The sequence below is a fragment of the Saccopteryx leptura genome, chromosome 3 (assembly GCF_036850995.1).
Source record: "Saccopteryx leptura isolate mSacLep1 chromosome 3, mSacLep1_pri_phased_curated, whole genome shotgun sequence".
NCBI lineage: Eukaryota > Metazoa > Chordata > Mammalia > Chiroptera > Emballonuridae > Saccopteryx > Saccopteryx leptura.
In genome coordinates this window covers 127,119,724-127,142,607 of record NC_089505.1, presented here as the reverse complement: position 1 = coordinate 127,142,607, position 22,884 = coordinate 127,119,724, and the positions used below count along the sequence as shown (strand labels likewise).

The 22,884-nt window shown below is 46.3% G+C and overlaps 1 protein-coding gene across 1 annotated transcript in view; it reads left to right on the top strand.

Moving 5' to 3' along the window:
* The first annotated feature begins 6,289 nt into the window (after positions 1–6,289).
* Positions 6,290–22,884, top strand: part of SLC1A7 (solute carrier family 1 member 7) — a 51,966-nt gene continuing 35,371 nt past the window's right edge. The window contains exons 1-2 of the mRNA XM_066376300.1: positions 6,290–6,590; positions 13,081–13,160. Of these exons, the coding sequence (XP_066232397.1) occupies positions 6,414–6,590; positions 13,081–13,160 (257 nt within the window). The 5' untranslated portion in view covers positions 6,290–6,413. The remainder of the gene's footprint in view (positions 6,591–13,080; positions 13,161–22,884) is intronic.

Here is a 22,884-nt window from a genome sequence, read left to right as displayed (position 1 = left end):
AATAAACAAGATATGTACATTATAAATGTCAATTACTCTTCCTCGCCACTCATTTCGCATATAGTATATGCGATGCCTTACGAACTCAGAATTTAGGCAAACTGGAGATGCCTGGGAATTCAGCAAGACTCAAAGCCAGTGCAAGGCAAGCATCTTGTGACTGCAACTGAGTAGCCAAGGGTGCTGACAGCCACGAAGAACCACGCTTCCCTCAAAGCAGAACTTGCTTCAAACACAGAAAAGAGACAATGGCATTCTAAGAAACACAAGTAACCAAGGAATCTTATATCCTTTCTTACTGCTGTAACTTCCCTATTTTAGCCAACCGCTTACACTGAAAATGATACAGAAGAAACAGGAAAGACAGGCCTCTCCAGAGTTTCTTTTCTTTCCAGTCCTCCTTCCTTCCTTACCAGTAAGCCTAAGGTGGAGAATGTTCACAAAGTAAAATAAAAACAGTTGAATTAATTTGGACAGCATTTCTACTGTTCTGGTTAAGAACAAATTACGTATACATGTATGAGCTACTAAACAAATTGTGTAATTTTGGTGATTCTGCATACAAGTTAAATGCTTTTATATTTGCCTTTAAAACAAGCATGAAAGACATAACAATGAATTGGAAAATTCATACTAGTAGTTTAAATGCTTTATTTTTATTTACTTAAGAATGACATGAAATAGCAAATAAAAACCACCATAATAAATTGAGAAAAAGATTGTGGAAGAAAGAAAAAAGCTTCACATTTTAGTACCTTTAATGTACTATTTTTCCTGCTTTTCGAACAAAGAGCCCCCACATTCATTTTGTTCTGGCCCCCACAAATTATATAGTCAGCCTTGCTTATAAATTCCCTATTTAGTTAAACCAGCTTGATCTAATTTCCTGTTACTTGCTAACAAGCATCCGAACTAATTTGGAAATGTAATTTGAACTTGGAGGGGGGCTAACTTTATACTTGCTCCAACTATTATATTCAAATGACTGGACGTGTGATGCAGTGTAAAGAACATGGGCTTTTTTTTTTTTAATTAAGTGAGAGACAGGGAGGCAGACAGACTCCTGCATGCGCCCCTAGAAGAACACAGGCTTTTATAGATGCAGAGAAGAGGCTCAGAGAAGCTCACGGATTTGGACAATGTCACACAGCTTCCAACGACAGGATCTGAGATTTGATTCTGGCTCATTGTGACTCTAGAAACTTTGCTAGAACATTCTGAGAATGTCCTGTTACGGCACCGCTCAGTTCGGTAACCACTAGCCATATGTGGCTAATGAGCCCTTGAAATGTGGCAAGTACAACAGAAGAGCTGCATTTTAAACATTTCGTTTTCATTCATTTTCATGTAGATAGTGTGACTAATGCTACTGTATTGGACTGCACGGAGCCAGACTTGTGACCTTACTCTGCACCCTGAACATGGCTGATTTCGTGAGTGCTCATGGAGAGGCTGATCGCTCACTGGCTCCATCTAGTGCATGGCTCTTCAACAAAGTCTGGCACATAATAGGTGCTCAGCAAACAGCAGCTCTGTGGTTTCATGAGTGCTCAGGCCCAATTTCTATAAATGAAAAATCTAGACAGAGGGGCTAGAAAAGGAGGGAAAAGGTGACCACACAAGAGTCACTTTACCTCATCCTTTGAGGCAAATGTGGGGGAGGCCAGCCTCAGCGGAGGTCAGGACAGCCCCATGGTGACTAACACTCGAAGGAATCCACACCCGCTGGGTCGTTGTCCACAGAAAACCTTCCCGGAAGGGCCCAGCTGTACTGAGCTCAGAGACGTGTCAGGGGGAATATTGAGGCACCTCTGGTATGTCTCTGGAAAGCAGCCAACAAACCCAGAGCTGTCATCACCATAAACCCAGTTGGGAGCTCAGACAGCTCAACCTAAGCTCATTCTGATACACGGTGGAGGGGCTGAGGCCCAGGCCCACCGCCACTCCTGCCCACTGATCCATTGCGGGTTCCCAGACCAGCTTTGGCACCGCCAGCCTGGGCCCCTCTCTGGGAACAGGCTCTCCTCTCGCCTCCCCCTCCCCGGTGCCCAGCACCCACCGTGCTGGATTAACTCCTTGCTTATTCGGGTCTCTGCTGAAACGACCCCACTTCTGGGAAGCCTTCTTCTATCCCCTCCGGAGCTGAGTTAGCCCCTCTGCTGGCCCTGGAGAATCACTCATCGTTAGCAAAGAAACGGGCCCTGCTGCTCTCCACCCTGGCACACCCCACACAGAGTTGCAGTGGTGAGAAACAGCACAACTGCCAACTCGCTTCTGCTGAGTGGCGCGGCTGCACTCGTGAGCTGAGCTTGGGGCTCATTTTGTGTGTGTGTGTGTGTGTGTGTGTGTGTGTGTGTGTGTGTGTGTGTGTGTGTGTATTTTTCTGAAGCTGGAATCGGGGAGAGACAGTCCGACTCCCGCTTGCGCCCGACCGGGATCCACCCGGCACGCCCACCAGGGGGCGATGCTCTGCTCACCAGGGGGCGATGCTCTGCCCCTCCGGGGCGTCGCTCTGCCGCGTCCAGAGCCACTCTAGCGCCTGGGGCAGAGGCCAAGGAGCCATCCCCAGCGCCTGGGCCATCTTTGCTCCAGTGGAGCCTCAGCTGCAGGAGGGGAAGAGAGAGACAGAGAGGAAGGAGAGGGGGAGGGGTGGAGAAGCAAATGGGCGCTTCTCCTACGTGCCCTGGCTGGGAATCCAACCCGGGTCCCCCGCACGCCAGGCCGACGCTCTACCGCTGAGCCAACCGGCCAGGGCCGGGGCCCATTTTTGACAACAGTTTTTCTCTTTTCTGCCCATTCCTGCTGCTCATCAGTTTCAGCTGCTCTGGCGAGCAACCCCTCGGATCCTCAGGACCCCCAATATACCCTCCAACTCTGAGGATGATCCATCTAGGTGGTTTCAGAAGACACAGGAATAGACAGAGCCTTACATTTATTCTCATAGATTTTTATTTCCTTATCAGAGTCACACATAAGGGAACTAGGGTTAACCCCAGGCAGCGATGGTGCAAGGGCCCGAGTTAGTCGGAGAAGAAGAGTGGGTGTTGTATCCAGGGTAGTCAGGGAAGGCTTAAGGGGAGATGGGGCATTTGACCTGTGACTTTAGAGACAGAGGGAAGAACATTCCAGGTAGAGGAAGTAGCATAGGCACAGGTGTGGAGGCCAGAGAGAGGGTGCAGGGCTGAAGGAACGCAAAGTCGTTTGGTATTGTAGAAGCTCATGGTACAATGAGAGGGAGAAGGTGGCATGCTGGAGAGGTGAGCAAGTGCAAGTCCCTGAGGACCTCAAGTGCTTACTAAGGAGCAGGACTTTACCTTGGAGGCTGGAGTATTCCAAAGGAAGTTCTCCAAATATCAGACCCATGGAATTCTCTGATCCGGAAGAGGGCTGGGATTCTGTGTCCCTCACTAGGAGACTTCCTCCAAAATGTGTCAGTAATGTAGAGGCTCTGCTGAAGTAAATAGTAACAATATGTGAGTGTCTGCAGGGCACCAGGCAATGCTCTTAGCACTCAGCATGCATCGCCATATTTAACCCACATAGCAACCCTTCAAACAAGGTATTGTCGTATTTCTGTTTTACAGAGAGTTAGGAAATTTGCCCAAGGACGTACAGCTAGTAAGTGGTAAAGCTAAGATTTGAACTTGAGTAGTCTGACTTTGAGCTGTCTGGAATAAAGATCCCGCTTAACTTTTTTTCATCCAGCACTTCTCAACTTGTCTTTAATTATGGGAAGATTTTATATGTTTTGTAACACTGTAAGGCAACTGACTCTAGAAAATTGGGAACTATTAAAGGGCTCTTATCTAGGAGAACTTTTGGTTTGGTTTGCAAGTATTGTTAGTAAACTGATAATCAGTCACTTACACTTTAGTGAGAATTAGTTAGTCCTTTCTAAGAGCCCTTCAATTTTCTTGTAAGCCCTCTGAAGGCAGATACTGTGTCAACTCATTGCTGTGTCCCCAGTACCCAGAAGAGGTGACATGAGATGCTGTAAGAACATTTGCTTAAATGAGTTGTAATTTCCCCTGTTGAAGACAGTAGGAGCAATAGAAAGAAAGGCCTGTAGTCTGGGAGGCAGTGGTGGTAGTGTCAGAGCGGATGGGGCAGGAGCAGGAATAGTTGTGGGGACACCATGAGAATCAGTCTTGGAGCTGAAGCAAGACTTCATGGCAAGGCTAAAGGCCAGGCCTGAACACTGATCTAAATGCAAATCTAGTATCTATTCAGAATGTTTTCTCTTCTAAATAGTAACTAAACCACCTGGTTAATTGGAAAATGGGGCATTTGTTTGAGTTGAGGCTGTATCAGAAAACTCTTGGTTTTATTGTTTTGTTTTGTTTTGTTTTGTTTTTTGTATTTTTCTGAAGCTGGAAACGGGGAGAGACAGTCAGACAGACTCCCGCATGCGCCCGACCGGGATCCACCCAGCACGCCCACCAGGGGCGATGCTCTGCCCCTCCAGGGCGTCGCTCTGCCCCGACCAGAGCCACTCTAGCGCCTGGGGCAGAGGCCGAGGAGCCATCCCCAGCGCCTGGGCCATCTTTGCTCCAATGGAGCCTTGGCTGCGGGAGGGGAAGAGAGAGACAGAGAGGAAGAGGGGGGTGGAGAAGCAAACGGGCGCTTCTCCTATGTGCCCTGGCCGGGAATTGAACCCGGGTCCCCCGCACGCCAGGCCAACGCTCTACCGCTGAGCCAACCGGCCAGGGCTGAAAACTCTTGGTTTTAAGAGTTGGAGTCGGAGGAAAAAAATAAAACTCTCAGGCTTGTATTTACCCTACCGTCACACCCCCAAAGCTACTGGCAAACAACAGGGGCTTTGGAAGTTTGGCTTGTTGAACTGAGGGGTTCTCAGAAAGCACTGGCCAATTTCTTTCAGTCTAAGGAGGGCAAGACTGAGGCCCAGAGAAGACACTGTCACAGAGCCGGTTAAGTTGGGAATAGAATCTGAGGGTCCCCTCCGAGACAAGAGCTCTGCCCAGGGTTTCAGGGCCTGCACCCTAACCCCCTCCACCCGTGCCCCAGCAGTTCCTTGCATCCCTCACCCCTACCTCATCCTCTCCATCCCACCCCACCCCCACTCCGGCAGGGGATGCAGCCCTTGTGCACACCCTTCCCCTACCGCAGACTGTGCTCCCTGCTGCCGCCTGACTGCCCCTAATGAGATTACAGATTCCTGGTGGAATAGACAGGAGTTAATTCCCTTTGGCTTTAAAGGGCAGGCCAGGCCATAGAAAACAGCAAAAAGGAAATCATTCTCTAAAAATGCTAAATGTAGATGATAACCCCTGTGCAACACGTTATATAGCTCACCACTGCTTTCAGAATAGTCTCTGGATGGGATGTTGCACCAGCCCTAATTAAGTAGATGCTGTATTATTTTTGTCTACTTTATGGATGGGAAAACTGAGGCACAGTAAACTTAAATGACTTCTCCAGGGTCACACAGCTAGTAAGTGGCAGAGCTGGGACTTGAATGTATGTCCCTTGGGCCTTGTCATCTTTACAAATAATAGGCCCTGAGAACCTACAGAGGTCTTAGCTTTAGGCTTAAAGCAGCCCTGAAGGAACCACATCACAGCAAGTGGTAGCGCCAGTTTGAACTCAAGTCTGCTGGACTCAAATCCTATATTCTCCACAGTTCAAAGGCTAAGCACCTTTGAACCCATCTGCCTGTTCATATAATGGAAATGAAACCCATGTAAGCCTGAATTCTACTCTGCTACTTGCTGGCTCTGTGACCTTGGCCCAGGAACCCTGGCTCCTGGGGTCTCATTCTGGCTTTCAGTATATTAAGGTTAGAACCCTTGGTTGTCGGAATGACTTCCTGCGGTTCACAAAGGTGAGGCAGCGAGAGCCAGTCCAACACACAGCACATGCTCGTGACTCGGCCTCTCTCTGCCTCAGTTCCTTCATCTGTAAAGTGACACTTACTGTACTTACTGGGACTGGCGTTAAGATTAAATGCTCTAATACAAATAATATGCTTTTAGAGCAATACCTGGTACATAATAAATGCTTAATTAATGTTAATAATAGTTAATTGGCAATTAGCTAGTATCTTATTGCTTTGCCTTCGATTCTTTCTGGAATGAAGTGGGATTAAACATCAAAGCAACCAAGCAAATGTTCCTCCTGTCACACCAGTCCCTGGTCCCCTCCCCTGTTTCAAAAAGCACTTGACTTTGAGATCCGGAGCCCCCAGACCACGTGGCCTGCTCTAATTTCCCAGGCCCTAATCTGCTCCCAGCTCCTAACGATGCAGCTGGTAATAGGATTGTGGCTTCCCTCTGGGCAGCCATGCAGGCCATGGCCGTGCGGCTGGCAACTGGTGCTTAGCAACCCTGATCACCTTCTGCCGAGGAGCCAAAGCGCCCAGCCGGGACCCTGTGCCCCCGGCTGGCCTCACATACATGGAATGGTGCTGTGCCTGGTGCCAGCAGGCTGGGCTCACCATGGTGCCAGGTGCCATCCTGGCACGAGGGAGGGATGTTTGCAAGCGGAATGGACTGCTCATCCTGTCTGTGCTTTCTGTCACCGTGGGCTGCCTCCTCGGCTTCTTCCTGAGGACCCGGCACCTCTCACCACAGGTCAGCCACCCGGCACCACAGGGTCCCCCTTTAGGAAGGATGTGTGGGCCTGAGGGATCTAAGGGTCACATTCCCTCCCATGACTCTCTGAGGACTTGACAGTGGGTAAATCACTTTGTTTTTCTGGGTCCCAGTTTTCGCATCTGTAACACGGGTGTGAAGAATACATTACAGGACTAGAGTGACACCCAATAAAATGGCTGAGCAAGTGGTTACAAGCAGGCATGTCCAGGTGAGAAAGGCAGGGATGCCTCCTTAGAATAGCACAGGGCCCAGAGCTGTGGGAGAGGGAAGGTGGGGTCCCGTGAGTGTGAAGCAGGCATCAGAGAACACCTGCAGCAGCTCCTCTGAATAGAGACCTAGAAGGGGGGGGGGAGGTAGGCAGAGGGGACAGCAGGAGCGAGGCACAGAGGCATGAGGGATTGGGGGGGGGGTGCCGCAAGCTCTTCATGGCAGCTGGAACGAACTCTGTGAGGCCTCCAGAATCCCATCAGCAAGCGTGGACATGGGGCAAAAATTCCAAATTTCATAAAATTCTTCTTCCGATAGTTCACTGATAGATAATATGAACTCTACAACTGGGGCTCAAGCCATCACATTTGTCTTCCTTTAAAGGGGAAATACCCCTTCCTTGGCAATTGAGCCGCTCTTCTTATCGTGATACTGCTAACCTGCTATCAGTTATTTAGGGAGAAGCATGGACTCTGGAGGCAGAGGAACCCTGAACTTTGACTGTACTAGTAAGTGGCTGTGTGGGCCCAGGCAGAAACCTATCTCCTTTCTGGGCCTCAGTTTTCGTATCTGTAAAATGGAGTGGGGGCACTGTATGTCCACTAGAGCTATTGAGAGGTAGACAAGGATTCATCAGTGCCTGGCATATCATGGGTGCTTAGTGAAGGTGACTTCCATCCACCCTCCCTTATCTACCTGTCCAAGTCCTACCTACAGCAAGACCACTTCCTATTCCATCTCTTCTAAAAATGTCCTCCCACACTCAGCCCATGCTCACCCCTCCATTGGGACCCAGCTGCTCTTGCTTCAGGGCCATTTGTGTAGGAGTCTATTTCTCCCTTCAGTCTTCCACTTGCTGACTATCACATGGGCTTTCTTGAACCAAAATGTGAGCTTAGCTCAGTGCTTATCACAGAGAGAAGCATCAACTATCCGCTGAATGAAACTGGCAATGGCACAAACAATCTGCTCTCTACTTTCTTTAATTTTTCCTCAACAACAAAAATATATTTTCTGCAGGAAGATTATTTTGTGAAAACAAGTTGGAATGCCTGTTATTAAAAGCCAAACTCTTCTGGGACCTCCTTTGCCAAAGCTGCCTTTGGAAATGCAAATATATTCCAGTCTGGATTAACCTGCCAGATAAACTGAAGGAAGGATGTGGAGTCTTAGAACAATTATTTGGCAAGAATTGACTTTCTCAGCATCTTACTTTGAAACCCAGGAGTTGTTTGTTTGATCTCTGCCTGTGACTCAGAAACCAAACCCTTCTTATTTTGTAAGCTTATGCAACAGGAAAAAATCATAAACAATTTGCAAAATGGTAGAAGGTCCTATTTGAGAAAAGAACTTACACAATCACAAGATTTGTAATTTAGAACTTTTTTTGAAATGAGTAATTCATTTAAAAACATAGATCATTTTGAGAGCTCCGGTTAAACCACGGCGGATTTACAATTGCACCCATTTTCCTTTCCTCCTTGGAATTCTACCAAAATTATAGTAATAGAATGTTTAAAAAATATAAACTCTGAAGAACTAAGAGAATGTAAAAGGAGACAGTTGAGAAAAGTCGACTGACTATAATAAATGAGGCAATTGGGAAATGATCTCATTTAGGAGCTCACTGGAAGCTAAAGTCTTGTCTGTAGAAGCAGATACCACACCAGTTTATCTTGGAGAACTCCAGAGGGGCTCTGGACCTGAACGAGCAAGGTGTCGCAGGAGGCAGGGGTGAAGTGCGGAGCTGAGATCAGGGACCTTGGTTGGAACTTTGCAATTGGAACAGACAAACCCCTAGGTCACTTCCAGTTCATGTAATCAGGGAACCCCTTATCCAACCATCTCTACCCCCTGACTGTCCCAAAAAAAACAGAGGAACTTGACTTAGGGATATTGGACCCACCCATTTGTGTTAAGGGAAAGGAGGTGGTGAGGTGCATGCTGCAAACAGATTAGTGGACATCTGCATTCTGAGTGTGGGATCCCCATAAGACTGATGTCAGCTGGGCTTAGGCACAACCCTTCCATCCCAGTCAAAGGTAGAAAAGACTTCTTTCCATGAAACCTCAGAGAAAAGCTCTCCACATTCTGCTATAAAGGAGATTCCTCCCCCATTCCACTCTATCCCCAGCAAAAGAGTCAGATCATTATCCATCACCCTTCCTTAAGTTGACAAGTCCAGCTCATGTATACAGAAGTTTAGTGCCTCACACTCATATATGAGCAGAAAGCCGAAGTCAAAGTTTCTAACATGAATGACAGAGACTAAACAAACAACGAAAAAGGAGGTCTCTAATGAAGCAGAGACAATGTAGGGAGTAGAAGAACACTTTTTAAATCTTAAGTTGTTTGAAGATAGAAGATACAGTGACCATAAAACAGAAAGGGATACAAAAAGAAGGCACAATCCAAGAACAAGAAAGAGCTTTTGGAAATTAAAAATAGATGAGCCAATGTCTATAACTTTTTTTTATTGCTTAATCCCTTCACCTTTTCCACCAAGGCTCTTGACCCCCATCCCCTCTGGCAAAAACAAACAAACGAACAAAAACCACTATGGACACAGACAACAGTGTGGGGATGGCAGGAGGGAAAGAGGGGCCGGGGAGGTGGAGAGGGAAGAGGGGATAGATGGTGATGGGAGGACACTTGATTTGAGTGGTGAACACACAATACAACATACAGATGATATGTTGTAGAATTGTGCACCTGAAACCCGTGTAATTTTATTAACCAATGTCACCCCAATAAATTCAATTAAGATTTCTAAAAAAAAATAGATGAGTCAAGATTAAAATATCAATAGCTGGGCCTGACCTGTGGGTAAAGCATCGACCTGGAAATGCTGAGGTCGCTGGTTTGGAACCCCGGGCTTGTCTGGTCAAGGCACATATGGGAGTTGACGCTTCCTGCTCCTCCCCCTTTGTCTCCCTCTCCCTCTCTCTCTCACTCACTCTCTTTCCTCTATAAAATGAATAATAATAATAAAAAAAAACAATAGCTGGGACAAAGTTGCAGAAATCTCCCAAAAAGTAAAACAGAGATGAAAACAGGAAAAGAAAATTAGAATGTCTAACATCCAACTCTTTAATCAGAGTTTTAGAAAGCACTAACAGAAAAAGGAAGACAAAAATTCACAGAGAATACAAGAAAGTTCTTCAGAAATGAAGGGTATACAGAGCATGATGAATTTTTTAAAAAGGAAGAAGAAAATCTTATACCATGGTACATCACCATAGAAATTACAGAAAATTGGAGACAAGTAGATAATCATTAAATGGATCTGGGGAATAGAACAAGTCTGTAAAAAATAGGAAGTGAGTTTAGCTCCAAACATTTTAAGCAACCCTGGAATCTAGGGACAAAGGGTATGTGTGTTTAAAATTTGGAGGGGAAATTCTTTCAAACTAAGAATCATATGTGGCTAGACTACTATCAGAGGTAAGGTAAAATAAAGGCATTTTTACTCATATAATAACTCAGAAATATCTCTCCCATTCACTGTTACTGAGAAAGGAACCTAAGGAGATGTTCCAGCAAAAAAAGGCAGTACACCAAGAAGACAAGGGATCCAAGAAAAAGGGGATTCTATACAGGAGAAAGTTCCAGAATGACAGTAAAGCAGAGTGTCAGGACAACCACTGGGCCCAGAGAGCAATCTGTCCAAACTGGAATGGGAACATGGAGAGCTCTTTCACTGAGGTCTCAAGGAGCATAAAAAGGAACTGATGTGGTTGAGTATACAGAAAATACTCTTTTTAGGCCTTTTTAAAGAGATGTTAAAGCATTTGGATGAAATTAGCGGGTGGTTCACAGAAAAAAAAGACAAATGAAAAATCACTCAATTATTAACTGCAGGAAACTCTGGTTGTACAAAAAATTAGGTTGTACAAAAAAGGTTGTAGCATATTACTAGGTTCAACAGTGAACAATATTTTATCCTCAGAATATTGTAAACCTTGACTATTAATTTAATGATATAATGGTGAAATGGTAGGAAGAAAATGGAAAAAGGAACTAAGTCTTTTTTTTAAAAAATATTTATTTATTTATTCATTTTAGAAAGGAGAGAGAGAGAGAGAGAGAGAGAGAAGGGGGGGAGGAGCAGGAAGCATCAACTCCCATATGTGCCTTGACCAGGCAAGCCCAGGGTTTCGAACCGGCGACCTCAGCATTTCCAGGTCGATGCTTTATCCACTGTGCCACCACAGGTCAGGCAGGAACTAAGTCTTCAGCTGTAATGGCAGATGTCAAAAAGGGAAGGTAACATATCAAAAAGCTATATCTAGAAATAGTATTATAGCCTGACCAGGTGGTGGTGCAGTGGATAGAGCGTCAGACTGGGATGTGGAGGACCCAGGTTCGAGACCCTGAGGTCGCCAGCTTGAGCACAGGCTCATCTGGTTTGAGCAAAAAAGCTCACCAGCTTAGACCCAAGGTCGTTGGCTCGAGCAAGGGGTTACTTGGTCTGCTGAAGGCCCACTGTTAAGGCACATATGAGAAAGCAATCAATGAACAACTAAGGTATCGCAACGAAAAACTAATGATTGATGCTTCTCATCTCTCTCCGTTTCTGTCTGTCTGTCCCTATCTATCCCTCTCTCTGACTCTCTCTCTCTGTCTCTGTTAAAAAAAAAATAGAAATAGTATTATAACCACGTTATTTAGAAATAACAATACTAAGGAAAATAGTTAAAGGAGCTGAGGGTGTTTACTCCTGTAAAGTTGAGATTGAGACAGAGATGGGGGATAAAGGGGTTACCTTTTTATCATTATAGCACTATTTAAATTAAAGAATATACACACGGGTTAAAATTAATTAAAAATACATAGCCATGATTGGTATATTTTTTAAAGTAGAATTTCTAGCGCATTGGAAATTGTAGCAGAACAGGATAGGAGCCTGGTTTCTGGTCCTCACTGTTGCTAACTCACTCTGTGGGGCAAGTCACCTCCTTCTCCTGGCTCAACTTCCTCCTCTACAAAATGAGTCAGTTGGGCTAAAAGACCTCTAAAAATCCCTTCTCAGACCCAAAGTTCTATGATTTGGAGTTTTTCAAATCATCAGACCATTAACTAAGTGTTATGTTTGGCTTTGGTTTAAAAAAATAGCTGCAAGTACAAAATTTTAACTTGGACGGTGTTTGAAAATCCGTGTACCAGTCTTACCACAGCCTTACCATTTGATGAAAGCGGCCTCAAGCTTGGGTTGCCAGAAATAGCAAAACCGAACTAAATTAAATTTTAAAACAGCACCCGCAGCTAAGTTTGCATTTCAGATAAACAACAAATAATTTTTAGTATAAATAAAGAACAAATATTTGTTGTTTATCAGAAGTTCAAATTTTACTGAACTTAATAGTCCCTTCCCATTCAGATGTTAGCTTCTTGTCATGTGACCAGTTACTCAGGAGACAGTTGATTGGGTGAGAATTTAGCCCCTAATCCAAGTCCCGTGGATAGGCTGGAACCAGCAGCCCACGAGGAATCTCAACATAAGAATTCTGTCCAGAAGGGGCTCTTTATACTGAGTGGTGTCTCACCAACCCAAACCAATTCTTTTTCAGCGTTTTAAATGTGAGAGACCTGCTGTGAGAAGGGCTGGGGAGACAAACAACAAACCCAACACAGAAGGAGAAACTGACTCAAGAATGCCATGGGCTGTTTATGAGTCAGTCTCCTCATAAAGTAGACTGAGAACTTCAAGGCAAAAACTGCCTAATTCATTTTGGGGCACCCAATGTGATGCCTGGCGCAGTAAGTGTCAAATGAATGTGTGAACAGTATGCAACCCTGCCCTCATTCCTCTTACCATGTGCTGCCCAAGACAGATTTTTATGAGGATAGACAATGAATGGTGCAGGGTGGAGAGAGCTGTTATGTATTGTGATTACTGAACGTTTACTCTCACCCAAGAACTCTGCAAAGTGTTTCATGTGCATCCTCTCATTTAAGCCTGCCAGTGAGCCTGTGGAGTGGTGATTGCCCTCATGTTACAGATGAGAAAATCTCAGAGAGGTTGAGTAGCTTCTTTAGGGCCACACGGCTAGTTATGAGATTGGTGGTGGTGGCGGGGAGCAATATTAGGACCCAAGTCTGTTAGGCTCCAAAGTCCATGCTTTCTCCACAGACTCTGCCATCCACGTTCTAGACAGGAGAGTGCGCATGAAATAGTGCTTTGAAGATTATAAAGAGCTGAGCAACTGTGAGAAGTCTGCACTGCCTGCTATAACCTTAGCTCTTGATGTGTTTTCAGGAAATTAGCTACTTCCAGTTTCCTGGAGAGCTCTTGATGAGGATGTTGAAGATGTTGATCCTACCGCTGGTGGTTTCCAGGTGAGGGGCAGGGTGTTGGCTGGGAGGGCTGGGGTGGGGAGGAGAGAGGATTCTGTACATGTTCTGTCGGTCCCTATGCCTGCTGAGGGGCTGGACTGCACCTGTGGGAACAGGTGACTGTGGGGCCTTTATGGGCAGTATCCTGTGGCACAGACTGCTGGAGTCTGAGCCGTTCAGTGGCACCAGTTATTTCAGTCTCATTCAATGGACTCTTTAGTGAGTCAAACAAGTGACTTAGAGTTATAGGATGAGACCTGACTTCAAGGTAGCTTGGAGCCAGGGGGTTCATGGATTGCTTCCCAGAGGACGATCTCTTTACAATGAATGTAGGAAGGTGTTTGGAAAAGATAACTTTGGAAACACTCATGAGATGGTATCTTAGTTCAGCTGCTTATCGTACTGGCTGTGCAACTTTGGACAGATTATCAAACTTCTCTGAGCCTCACTTTCCTTATCTATAAAATGAAAATTAACACTTACTCCCAAGGGTTATTGTGAGGACTAGATGAGGCTGTATATTTGCATATGCTAAATGTTCCGATGGGCTGGACCACAGGGTGTGAGGGAGGGAGGGTGGGAGATAAATTGGGAGGGGTTTCTTGCTCAGTCATGAAAGACCCTAAATGCCAGCCAGGCTACAGAACTCAGACTTTACCCACAAGAGCAAGAGCCACAGGAAATCACTGAGGAACACCTGGTCTCTACCTCTGATGTGCTGGGTGACCTTGGGCAAGGCTCCTTTCTTTTCTAGATGTGTAATGAGCTAGCTGCTCCAGATGGTATCTGAAAACCCTTTGCTCTGAGGCCATGGGTTTGGAACCCTCACTTCCCAGGACTTCTCTGCAGGGAGGGAAGTGGACAAACCTCTGAGTCCTGGAGGGCGTAGGAGGCTCCGTGCCCTGCAGCAAGGTCATCAGCCTCCCTGCTCTTGAGGAATAAGACAACTTCTCCCTCCTTTCCCTGTAGAGTCATGGACACAATGCTCCCCAGGCCCAGAGGCCACTTAATGGTACTTTCTGCTCCCCCCAAGGAGGCTTTGTCCAGCACAGGTCAACTTCTTGATGGCAATATTTAGCTCTCTCAAGACATTCTTCAAGGCTCTGCTGCTGCTGAAATGCCCCCTCCCTCTGGAAGCTTCCCCTGACTCCTCAACACAGGATGCCTCATTCATCCTCATGCATCTTCTGATCATTCACTGAGCCAGTGAATCTGTCAAAGTTACCAGTGGCCTCCATGTTGCTAAGCCAGAGGCACTCTCAGTTCCTGCTCACATAGCCTCTCCACAGCGACGAATACACTTGATTCAGCCCCTGATCATCTCTCCCCTCCTGGAATCCTCTTCCCCACGGCCTTACACTCTCCTGGTTCTTCGCTTGCTCTCTGCGCCTCCATCTCAGGTTCTCTCCCTCTACCCAACCTGTAAATGTTGAAATTTCTTAGGCTTTAATATCCCATCTATAAAGTCTAACACTCCTTAATATCAATATTGATATTCCTTCCAGACTCTCCACTCCACACAACACTATCACACATTATATATATATATAAATATTCAATTGTTGACTAGTTTCTTTCTTTCTTTTTTTTTTTTTTTTTTTTTTTTTGGTGAGAGGAGGGGAGATAGCAAGGCAGACTCCTGCATGCACCCTGATGGGGATCCACCCAGCAACCCCATGTGGGCCCATGCTCGAGTACCAAGTTATTTTTAGTGCTTGAGGCTGTGGCAGCCTGGAGCTGACACTTGAACCAATCGAGCTACTGGCTGTGGGAGAGGAAGAGGGAGATAAGGGAGACAGGAAGGGGGAGAGAAGTAGATGGCTGCTTCTTCTGTGTGCTCTGACCAGGGATCAAACCTGGGACATCCATATATTAGGCCTATGTTCTATCCCCTGAGCCACCGACCAGGGCCAACTGCTCTCTGCCTCGGCCTTTTTTTTTAATCTTCCATGGGACCATAAACTCTGTAAATGGCAGAGACAACATTCTGGTGAAGTTCTACTCTGGACCTAGCCAAATGCCTGGCACACAGTAGGTGCTCGTTAATACTTGGCAAGTGAATTAATGAATGAATTCAATAGTCATGCATTGTGCTTCCTGGTTACTGGGCCCTGTACTGGGCGCTGCAGACAGTGTTGGGTGAGGCTCAGTCCCTGAGGAGACATGAGAAAATGGACAGTTACATAATAGCTAAATAAGTCAATGGAGGAAGCACAGGACTCCCCTGCTCCCTTTCTTTCCAGTTTTATTGTAAAATAAAGCACAAGACTCTTGTTAGATGGCTTTATCATCCTTTACTGCTCACCATCCTTCCTGCCTCTTACTTCCTGTGTGGACCCTATAGTCAAATAGAATTAGGTTCCCATCCTGGCTCTGCCATTATTTAGCTGTGTGACCTGGGGCAAGTCATTTAACTTAAAAGAAATCCTTAAGTCAGCGAGTCAGAGGTCTAGGTCCTAGATCTACTGGCAGCACAGATTTTCATGTGATCTTGGCTAAGGCACTCCTCATCCTGGGCCACAATTTACCCAGTTTATCTAGTGACTAAGGGCCTGTCCAGCTGTTCCAGTCTGGACTCTCCGAGGCCTGACCTCTCTCCACCAGTCCAGAGCGCTTTCTCTTGGCTGGAAACGGAATGTGGTACTAACTTGAGAAAAGCCAGTGTGCGCTCATACATTTCGTTTGTTTATTATACAGTCTGGGCAACTGCGTCATTGAAAGAAAAGCAGCGCTTTCAAATGTTCCTACTATGGGAGAGTTCAACCTTCTTGAGAGGAATGACACATTTCTGAGCCCCAATCCCCCGTGTCCCTGAACTCTGCTTTCTTTACCTTCAGCTGGTCTATAATTCATTCATCCATCCATCCATCCATCCATCCATCCATCCATCCATCCACCCATCCATCCATCATTCCACCTCCCACAGCTCCCTGAGCTCTTGCTCTGGCTGGCCCAGGACGGGGCATCCTGGTCCTCGAGGAGCATCGACTTTGGTGTGGGAATTGTCCTTCAGGACTGAACAAAGTCACCAAAGCTGCTTTGAAAATGCAGATGTCAGGCCTCATGCCGGGCTTACAGAACCAGACTTCCAAGGGGTCCAAGCAGGTGTTTGTTTTAAAAGTTCCAGAAGTGTTCTAATAGCTAAGTAAAAAACAAACCCTGATGTCTGGGATCAGGCCTTCTGGCTGGAGCTACAGAGCCTGGCATGAGGGCTGCAGCCCTTCGGGCCCCAGGGGCTCCAAGCTGTAACCCCTGGAGACAAGGCTTTTCTGTAGTGTAATTGCTTCAAGGCCCTGGGAGGACATACATTTACTTCTAGTTCCAATAACCTGCAAGTCTGGGCCCCAAATCCTGGCACTCACGACTCTAAATGCTCTAGCCCCTTTTCCAGGAGAACCTGCCACCTCTGGAAGCACACTGGTCACCTCATTAGTCCCTAAGCATGCCACAACTTTTCTACCTCCACACTTTAGCCCATGAATGCCTTCTTCTCCTCTTAATTAGTCAAGTCCCATTCTATGTTCAAGACACAGCTCAAGTTTCTGCCCCCCAAGTTCTTCATTTACTGATAAAGATTAGTGATGACCTGTCTCCACTGCTGGTGCTGCTTGTAACCCTGGAGGTACTCAGCATTGTTAGTTAAATGAATTTGCAGTCACAGCTGGCATGCCACATTATGGCATGTACAGTAGTGACACAGAAATAAGTCAGTACTCCTACCTGGACTAGCCACTCATGAGGCTAAACGAGAAGTGCCCCTTCCAAGGCATAGGTCCCATCTCAATTCCTCCGTGTACATCACTGTATTTTTATGTGCTACTGTGGGGGTCAGGTTCATGTCCCCCTTTGTCATTCACACTCATCTCTACTGGGCAGTCAGTGTAACAGATTTTTGCAGGAGACAGAAATCTAATAGACAAGCAAAGGCGGATGAAGAGATGTAAAGAAGTATGGGCAGCAATAGTGGAGACTGATGCAAGGGATGAAGAGACCCTGGGCCTGCCTTGGAAGGTGTCACCGTCACCATCTGGCAGGGAGACAGTCACAGAGACACTATGTTCCAGAGAAAGGAGGCCCAGGGGGAGGGCGCTGGGGCCAGCTGTCTTGGGCTGGAGCCCAATTCAGTCACTCTTCTCACAGTCTGGCACCTTCCAGCTTGGGCCTCTTTTCACTACGATCTACTGCAAACCAGCACCTAGCTTGAGCCCTTCCTCAGGCAGGCATGCCATAGCCCAGCTGAGTGCAAACTACCCCTGGCCAGTAGAGGCCCCCTCGGTCACAATGAGGGGTGGCTGAGAGTCTGCAAGAGGCTCCAAGGGAAGAACAGGAGCTTTGGGGTCACGCACTAGATATGTGAACTTAACCACGTCTCTCAGCATCTGAGTAATGAATGACCTTCTCTTTCAAAATAGGAAGAACACCTCCTTGCCTCACGGGGTTTTTCTGAGAATGAAATACAATAATGAACACCCAGCATGGCTCCTGATACATTTTGGATATCACATGTTTTTCTAACTTATTAAAGCTTCACAAGGCTTTTCCGAGGCCGGTGAGATGCTTCACCGAGCCCTGTCCCTCTGCACCTGCTCTCAGCAGGCACTCTCTTTGGGCCATTCCTCCTGCTTCTTTTACTTAACTCCACAGCTGGGCACTTCCTCTGCAAAGTCAGCCTTGACTCAGGCACACTTGGGTGCTCCCTCAACATCGGTCCAAACCTGCATGAGTCCTGCACAGCTGTGTGGACAGCAGCCTTCGTGGGGCGTGGGCCAGGTTCCATGCATCGGCACGTAACACACCATCACCTGTGCGCGGAGCCGTCCCCCACGCCCAGACTGGAGAAGCCGCCTCATTGACCGTGAATTCCTAGGCTTACTGCCTCTTGCTTTCCTCTGCCTTCACATTCCTACAACCAGGCATGAGGCACAACCTTTGCCAGTATCCTGTCCACACACATACCCCTTGTTTCAAGTAGGTTTATAAGTTTTGCAACTTCACTGACAGTTGGGAGCAAGATCGCAAATAAGGATCACACTGAGGAATGTAAGCCCCTCAGCCATCTCTTGGTTCTCTCTCTCTCTTTCTCCATATATTAGTTATCTATTGCTGGCTAACAAATGACCACAAACAGTGACCTACCGGTTTCCATGGCCAGGCTTTGGTGGGTGGGTGGGGTCTCACAAGGCTGCAATCAAAGTGTCAGCTGGACTAGACTGTGTTGTCAACTGCAGAGCTGGCCAGGGAAGAAATCATTTCCTTGTGGCTGTTTGTCTGAGGGCCCAGCTTCTTAATGGCTATCAGCTAGAGGCCCCCCTCTGTTCCTCAAGGCAATTCCCTGCCTTCTGCCCTCTCCAAAGATAGTTCCCAGCATGGCTCTTTGCTTTGTCAAGGCCAGGAGTATGATCCCTCACTCTGCAGTCTTCTAAGACAAAAATCTCACCTAGCATAATCATAGGAGTGTCATCACATCACCTTTGCCATATTCTATTAAAAGCAAGTCACAGGTTGCCCTCACACTCACGGAGGAAGATTATACAAAGGCGTAGATCATCAGGGGTCATCTTAGAGCAAGGGGTCCCCAAACTTTTTACATAGGAGGCCAGTTCACTGTCCCTCAGACCATTGGAGGGCTGGACTATAAAAAAAAACCTATGAACAAATCCCTATGCACACTGCACATATCTTATTTTAAAGTAAAAAAACAAAACGAGAACAAATACAATATTTAAAATAAAGAACAAGTAAATTTAAATCAACAAACTGACCAGTATTTCAATGGGAACTATGCTCCTCTCACTGACCACCAATGAAAGAGGTACCCCTTCCGGAAGTGCGGCGGGGGCTGGATAAATGGCCACAGGGGGCTGTAGTTTGGGGACCCCTGTCTTAGAGTGTGTCCACCTGTCTCTCTCCCTGCACCTTTTTCTGTCTACCTCTATTCCAAGAACAGCCAGAAATCCTATCCTCCTTGTCTTTCAAAAGTCACCTCCACTCGTGCCCTGTTCCCGGAGTGGGGTGGGGAGGAGGTGCTGCTCAGCTTCTGGTTCAAGTGGAAGGATAACTCCCTTGCCATAAAAAAATTATAAATAATATTAATTTCTCTCTTTCACAGGGACATCTTGGGGTCTAGTACATAGTAGGTGCCTAATAAGTGCTTTTTAAGTGATAAGAGCAATAGAAAGGCCATTGAAGCAGAATTCAGGGAAGTTTCAGGATAGCATTTGAACTAAGGATGTTAGGAGTTGTCTTTCTTTTTTAAGATTTTATTTATTGATTTTAGAGAGAGAGAGAGAAATTGAAGGGAAGAGTGGGAAGCATCAATTCATTGTAGTTGCTTCTTATATGTGCCTTTACTGGACAAATACAGGGTTTCAAACAGGAGACCTCAGCATTCCAGGTCAACACTTTATTCGCTGCGCCACCACAGGTCAGGCAAGAGTTATCTTTTAAAGATGTTTTGTACTTTAAAAAATTATATAAACAAATTACGAACGGGGTGGGAAGGAATACTCCTACCATCACACAATTCTGTCACTATTCTCCTTTTTCCTGTTTGTTTTTGCCATTCTTAGTAGTGAGTCCACCAGGCCTGGGTGTGGTCCTCGGCTGACTGGTTCAGAAGCTCTACCTTGTCTGACTGAGCTCCAGAGCTGGTCAGGCTTGTCCTCTGACACTGACAAGACAAGACCAGATAAACCAAATGCTGCCCTGGCCAGGTAGCTCAGTTGGTTAGAGCATCGTTCCAAAGCACAGAGGTTTGATCCCCAGGGCAGGCACATGCAGGAACAGATCAGTGTTCCTCTCTATCTCTCTCTCTCTCTCTCTCTGTTTCTCTCCCTTCCTCTCTCACTAAAATCAATAAAAGTAAATACTTTTGAAAAATACTTTTAAAAACACCCAAATGCTAATTTATTTATTCCCAGAGATAAATAAATAAATTCTAAGAGGGCAGATGCACACAGTTTCCGGCCAGAGCGTTTCTCCCTAAGGATCACCGCTTGGGGAACCCACTGGTTAAATCTGTTTGTTGGCAGGAAAACTTATTCAATTGTATAACCGGTGTGGATCCAGGTTTGCCATTTTTAGTTAATTTCTGGGGTCCCACCTGGTAGAGTTCCACCATATGTTCATGTAACCGAAGTGGCTTCAGGTACATATGCTGTGAAAAGTGAGAAAACTAGTTTGAAGGAGACAGGAGCTCTTCCATTCAGAGCCATGCTCCCAAGTGAACATACCATGGGCAGCGGGTCTGCTGGTCGCGAAGCCAGTCTCACTTCCTACATGCCTCTCAAAGGGTATTTCCCTACAGCCGTTGTGATTCTAGGCCACGAAATGGGGTTGTCTGGGGTGTTTTGACATCGTGGCCTCTAAGTGTATGCAGACTGCTTCTGCTGGTGTTCACCTAATGAAACATCAGCCCATTCCAAAATTGGGAGGAAAGTGGTTTGAATGAGTTACGTGAAACTATATTTCCTGAACTCTAGAAGCAACCTGATGTACTGACTTGAGAACTGAGTGCGCTGAATGACCCTATCCTCTGTACAAGCAGGAATCCCAGTGTCTTCCTCTTGAGCCTGCACCCCACAGGCCAAGGCCAGCTTACCACATTCACTGAAAGCTTCAGGCCAACTATAGTAGGTAAAAAGAGAACGGGAACATCTTGCCACTAGCGCTGTTGCTCTGGTTCCTTCCACACGAGGTCGCTGTTGAACACAGGTCCTGCGTGGTCAGGTTCAAGGCTGCACACTACCCCTGCAGGTGCATATTCCTGTTCAAGCCACAGGGATGCCCTGCTTTGACTCCTATATCCCAGCAAAGTGCTCAATCATTGTTCCTCAAAGCCTTAGTCATACCCTGAGCTTAATTCCCTGGGGTCAAGCCCTGAATCCCTTTTACTTCCTGGTTGGTTAGCCCTAGGGGCCTTTAGTGCCAACAGACCTTGATCATGGGCACCCTAAGTATACCTGGACCCTAACTTCATGTCATAGGTTGCAAGGGTTGTGATCTTAGTCTCTTCTCTCAGAAGGCCCCTGAGCCTCTTATGCAAATTGGTGTACTTTTTCATAACTCTGCAGATCTTAAGGTCCCAAAGAGGGGCACTTCCATAAAATCACTCAATTCTCTCTCTTTCCCTGGACAATGTGTGCCTTCTTACCTTACATTTTCCATTTGAAAAATTCTTCCAAAAACAAAATCAGCTGCAAGGAGATTTGCTGTCTCTACCTATGAACATAGAGGCCTCAGACAAAATTTAGAAGATTCTGCCTCTCATTACATTGGCCTAGGAACTAACAGTCTGATGGCTCGTACTGCAGCAGCATTGTCATGCCTTGAACTAGGGTCCCTCTCCCATGGGTGGCGTTTGGATGGGTGCCGAGTGGTTCGCCACCCTTAGCTGTCTGCTCTGTGCTCTTCTGCTGACTGGTCCCATGCTAACTACATCTTCTTTCATTAAAAAATTTGAGCCTTTTGGGCCTTGGGAGCCTTCATTTCCTGTTTTCTCCTAGTAATGACACTTGTCACCACTCTGATCCTTTTGTTAATTTATAGTTTAACCTAAAGAATACTGGCAACTTCTGTTTTTTAAGTTCTTGGGGGATACTTACTTACTTCTGCAAGCATACGTCTGCTTCTTTTTTCTTTTTCATTTAACATGATGTTATAGGAATTGTCACGCTCCACTCTCATCTTCATAACCTGTTTTACTCTTCCACTTAGGGCTGGAGCAGAGTTTGCAAAGCCCTTTGCCTTCACTAGACACCTAGGATGCTACTGGATATGCTGTTAGGGCATCACTACCCCCAGCACTCTACATTTACCTGAGTCTTTTATTTAGCACATCCTTAGCCTCAGCCATAAAACAGACACAACACACCCTGGCCGGATACCTCAGGTGGTTAGAGCATTGTCCTGGAGCACAGAGGTTGGTTGCTCTGTGACCAGGTTCAATTTCTGGTCAGGGCACATTTGGGAACAAATCAATCAGTGTTCCTATCTCTCTCTCTCTCTCTCTCTCTCTGTCCCTTCCTCTCGTAAATCAATAAAATAAGCACTTTAAAAAATAAAAAAAAAGAACAACAGGCACAACATCACCTGCATATTTACAAACCAGTCTCCAGCAGGTGCTTGTGTGTGTGTGTGTGTGTGTTCTATTATAGCCCCACTGAAACCAGAGTTTGCCTCTAACCCTGAGAAGTCAACTGAGCCCTGTTTTCACACATCCCCAGACCAGACAACACGGGGAACCAGGGGTGGGTCAAACCAGCATCTGGATCCAGCGAGGGCCTCCAGTTCTCCACTTGCTTTTTGCCAAACCCTCCTCTCCCCTCATTCTTCACTCTCTTAAACATGCATCATTCAAGGAAAACTGAATCCATGTGTTTGTGATTCACTGAGGCTGAACATGGCAGAATGTTTCATAAGCTCCGTATTCTAACAAAGAAATCCAAATGCATGTGTGGGTTTGTGTGTGGATGTGTGCTGCGTCTCACATGTGTGTCGTGTGCATGTGTGTTCCTCTGTATGTACTACTTTCCTTTCTATTTCTTGTAGGAATGTTAAACTGATTTTTCTTAGAATCAGGAAATCGTGTTTGGCCAAAGAAACCCAACACTCCCTTCTCCCCCTTCCTAAGGAACTCTAGTTTGGCAGAAAACTCCCAAACACCCACGTCCTAACTTATTGGAAATGGTCCTGGGCCAAGCAGCCATCACAGTCTGGTTTGGGAACC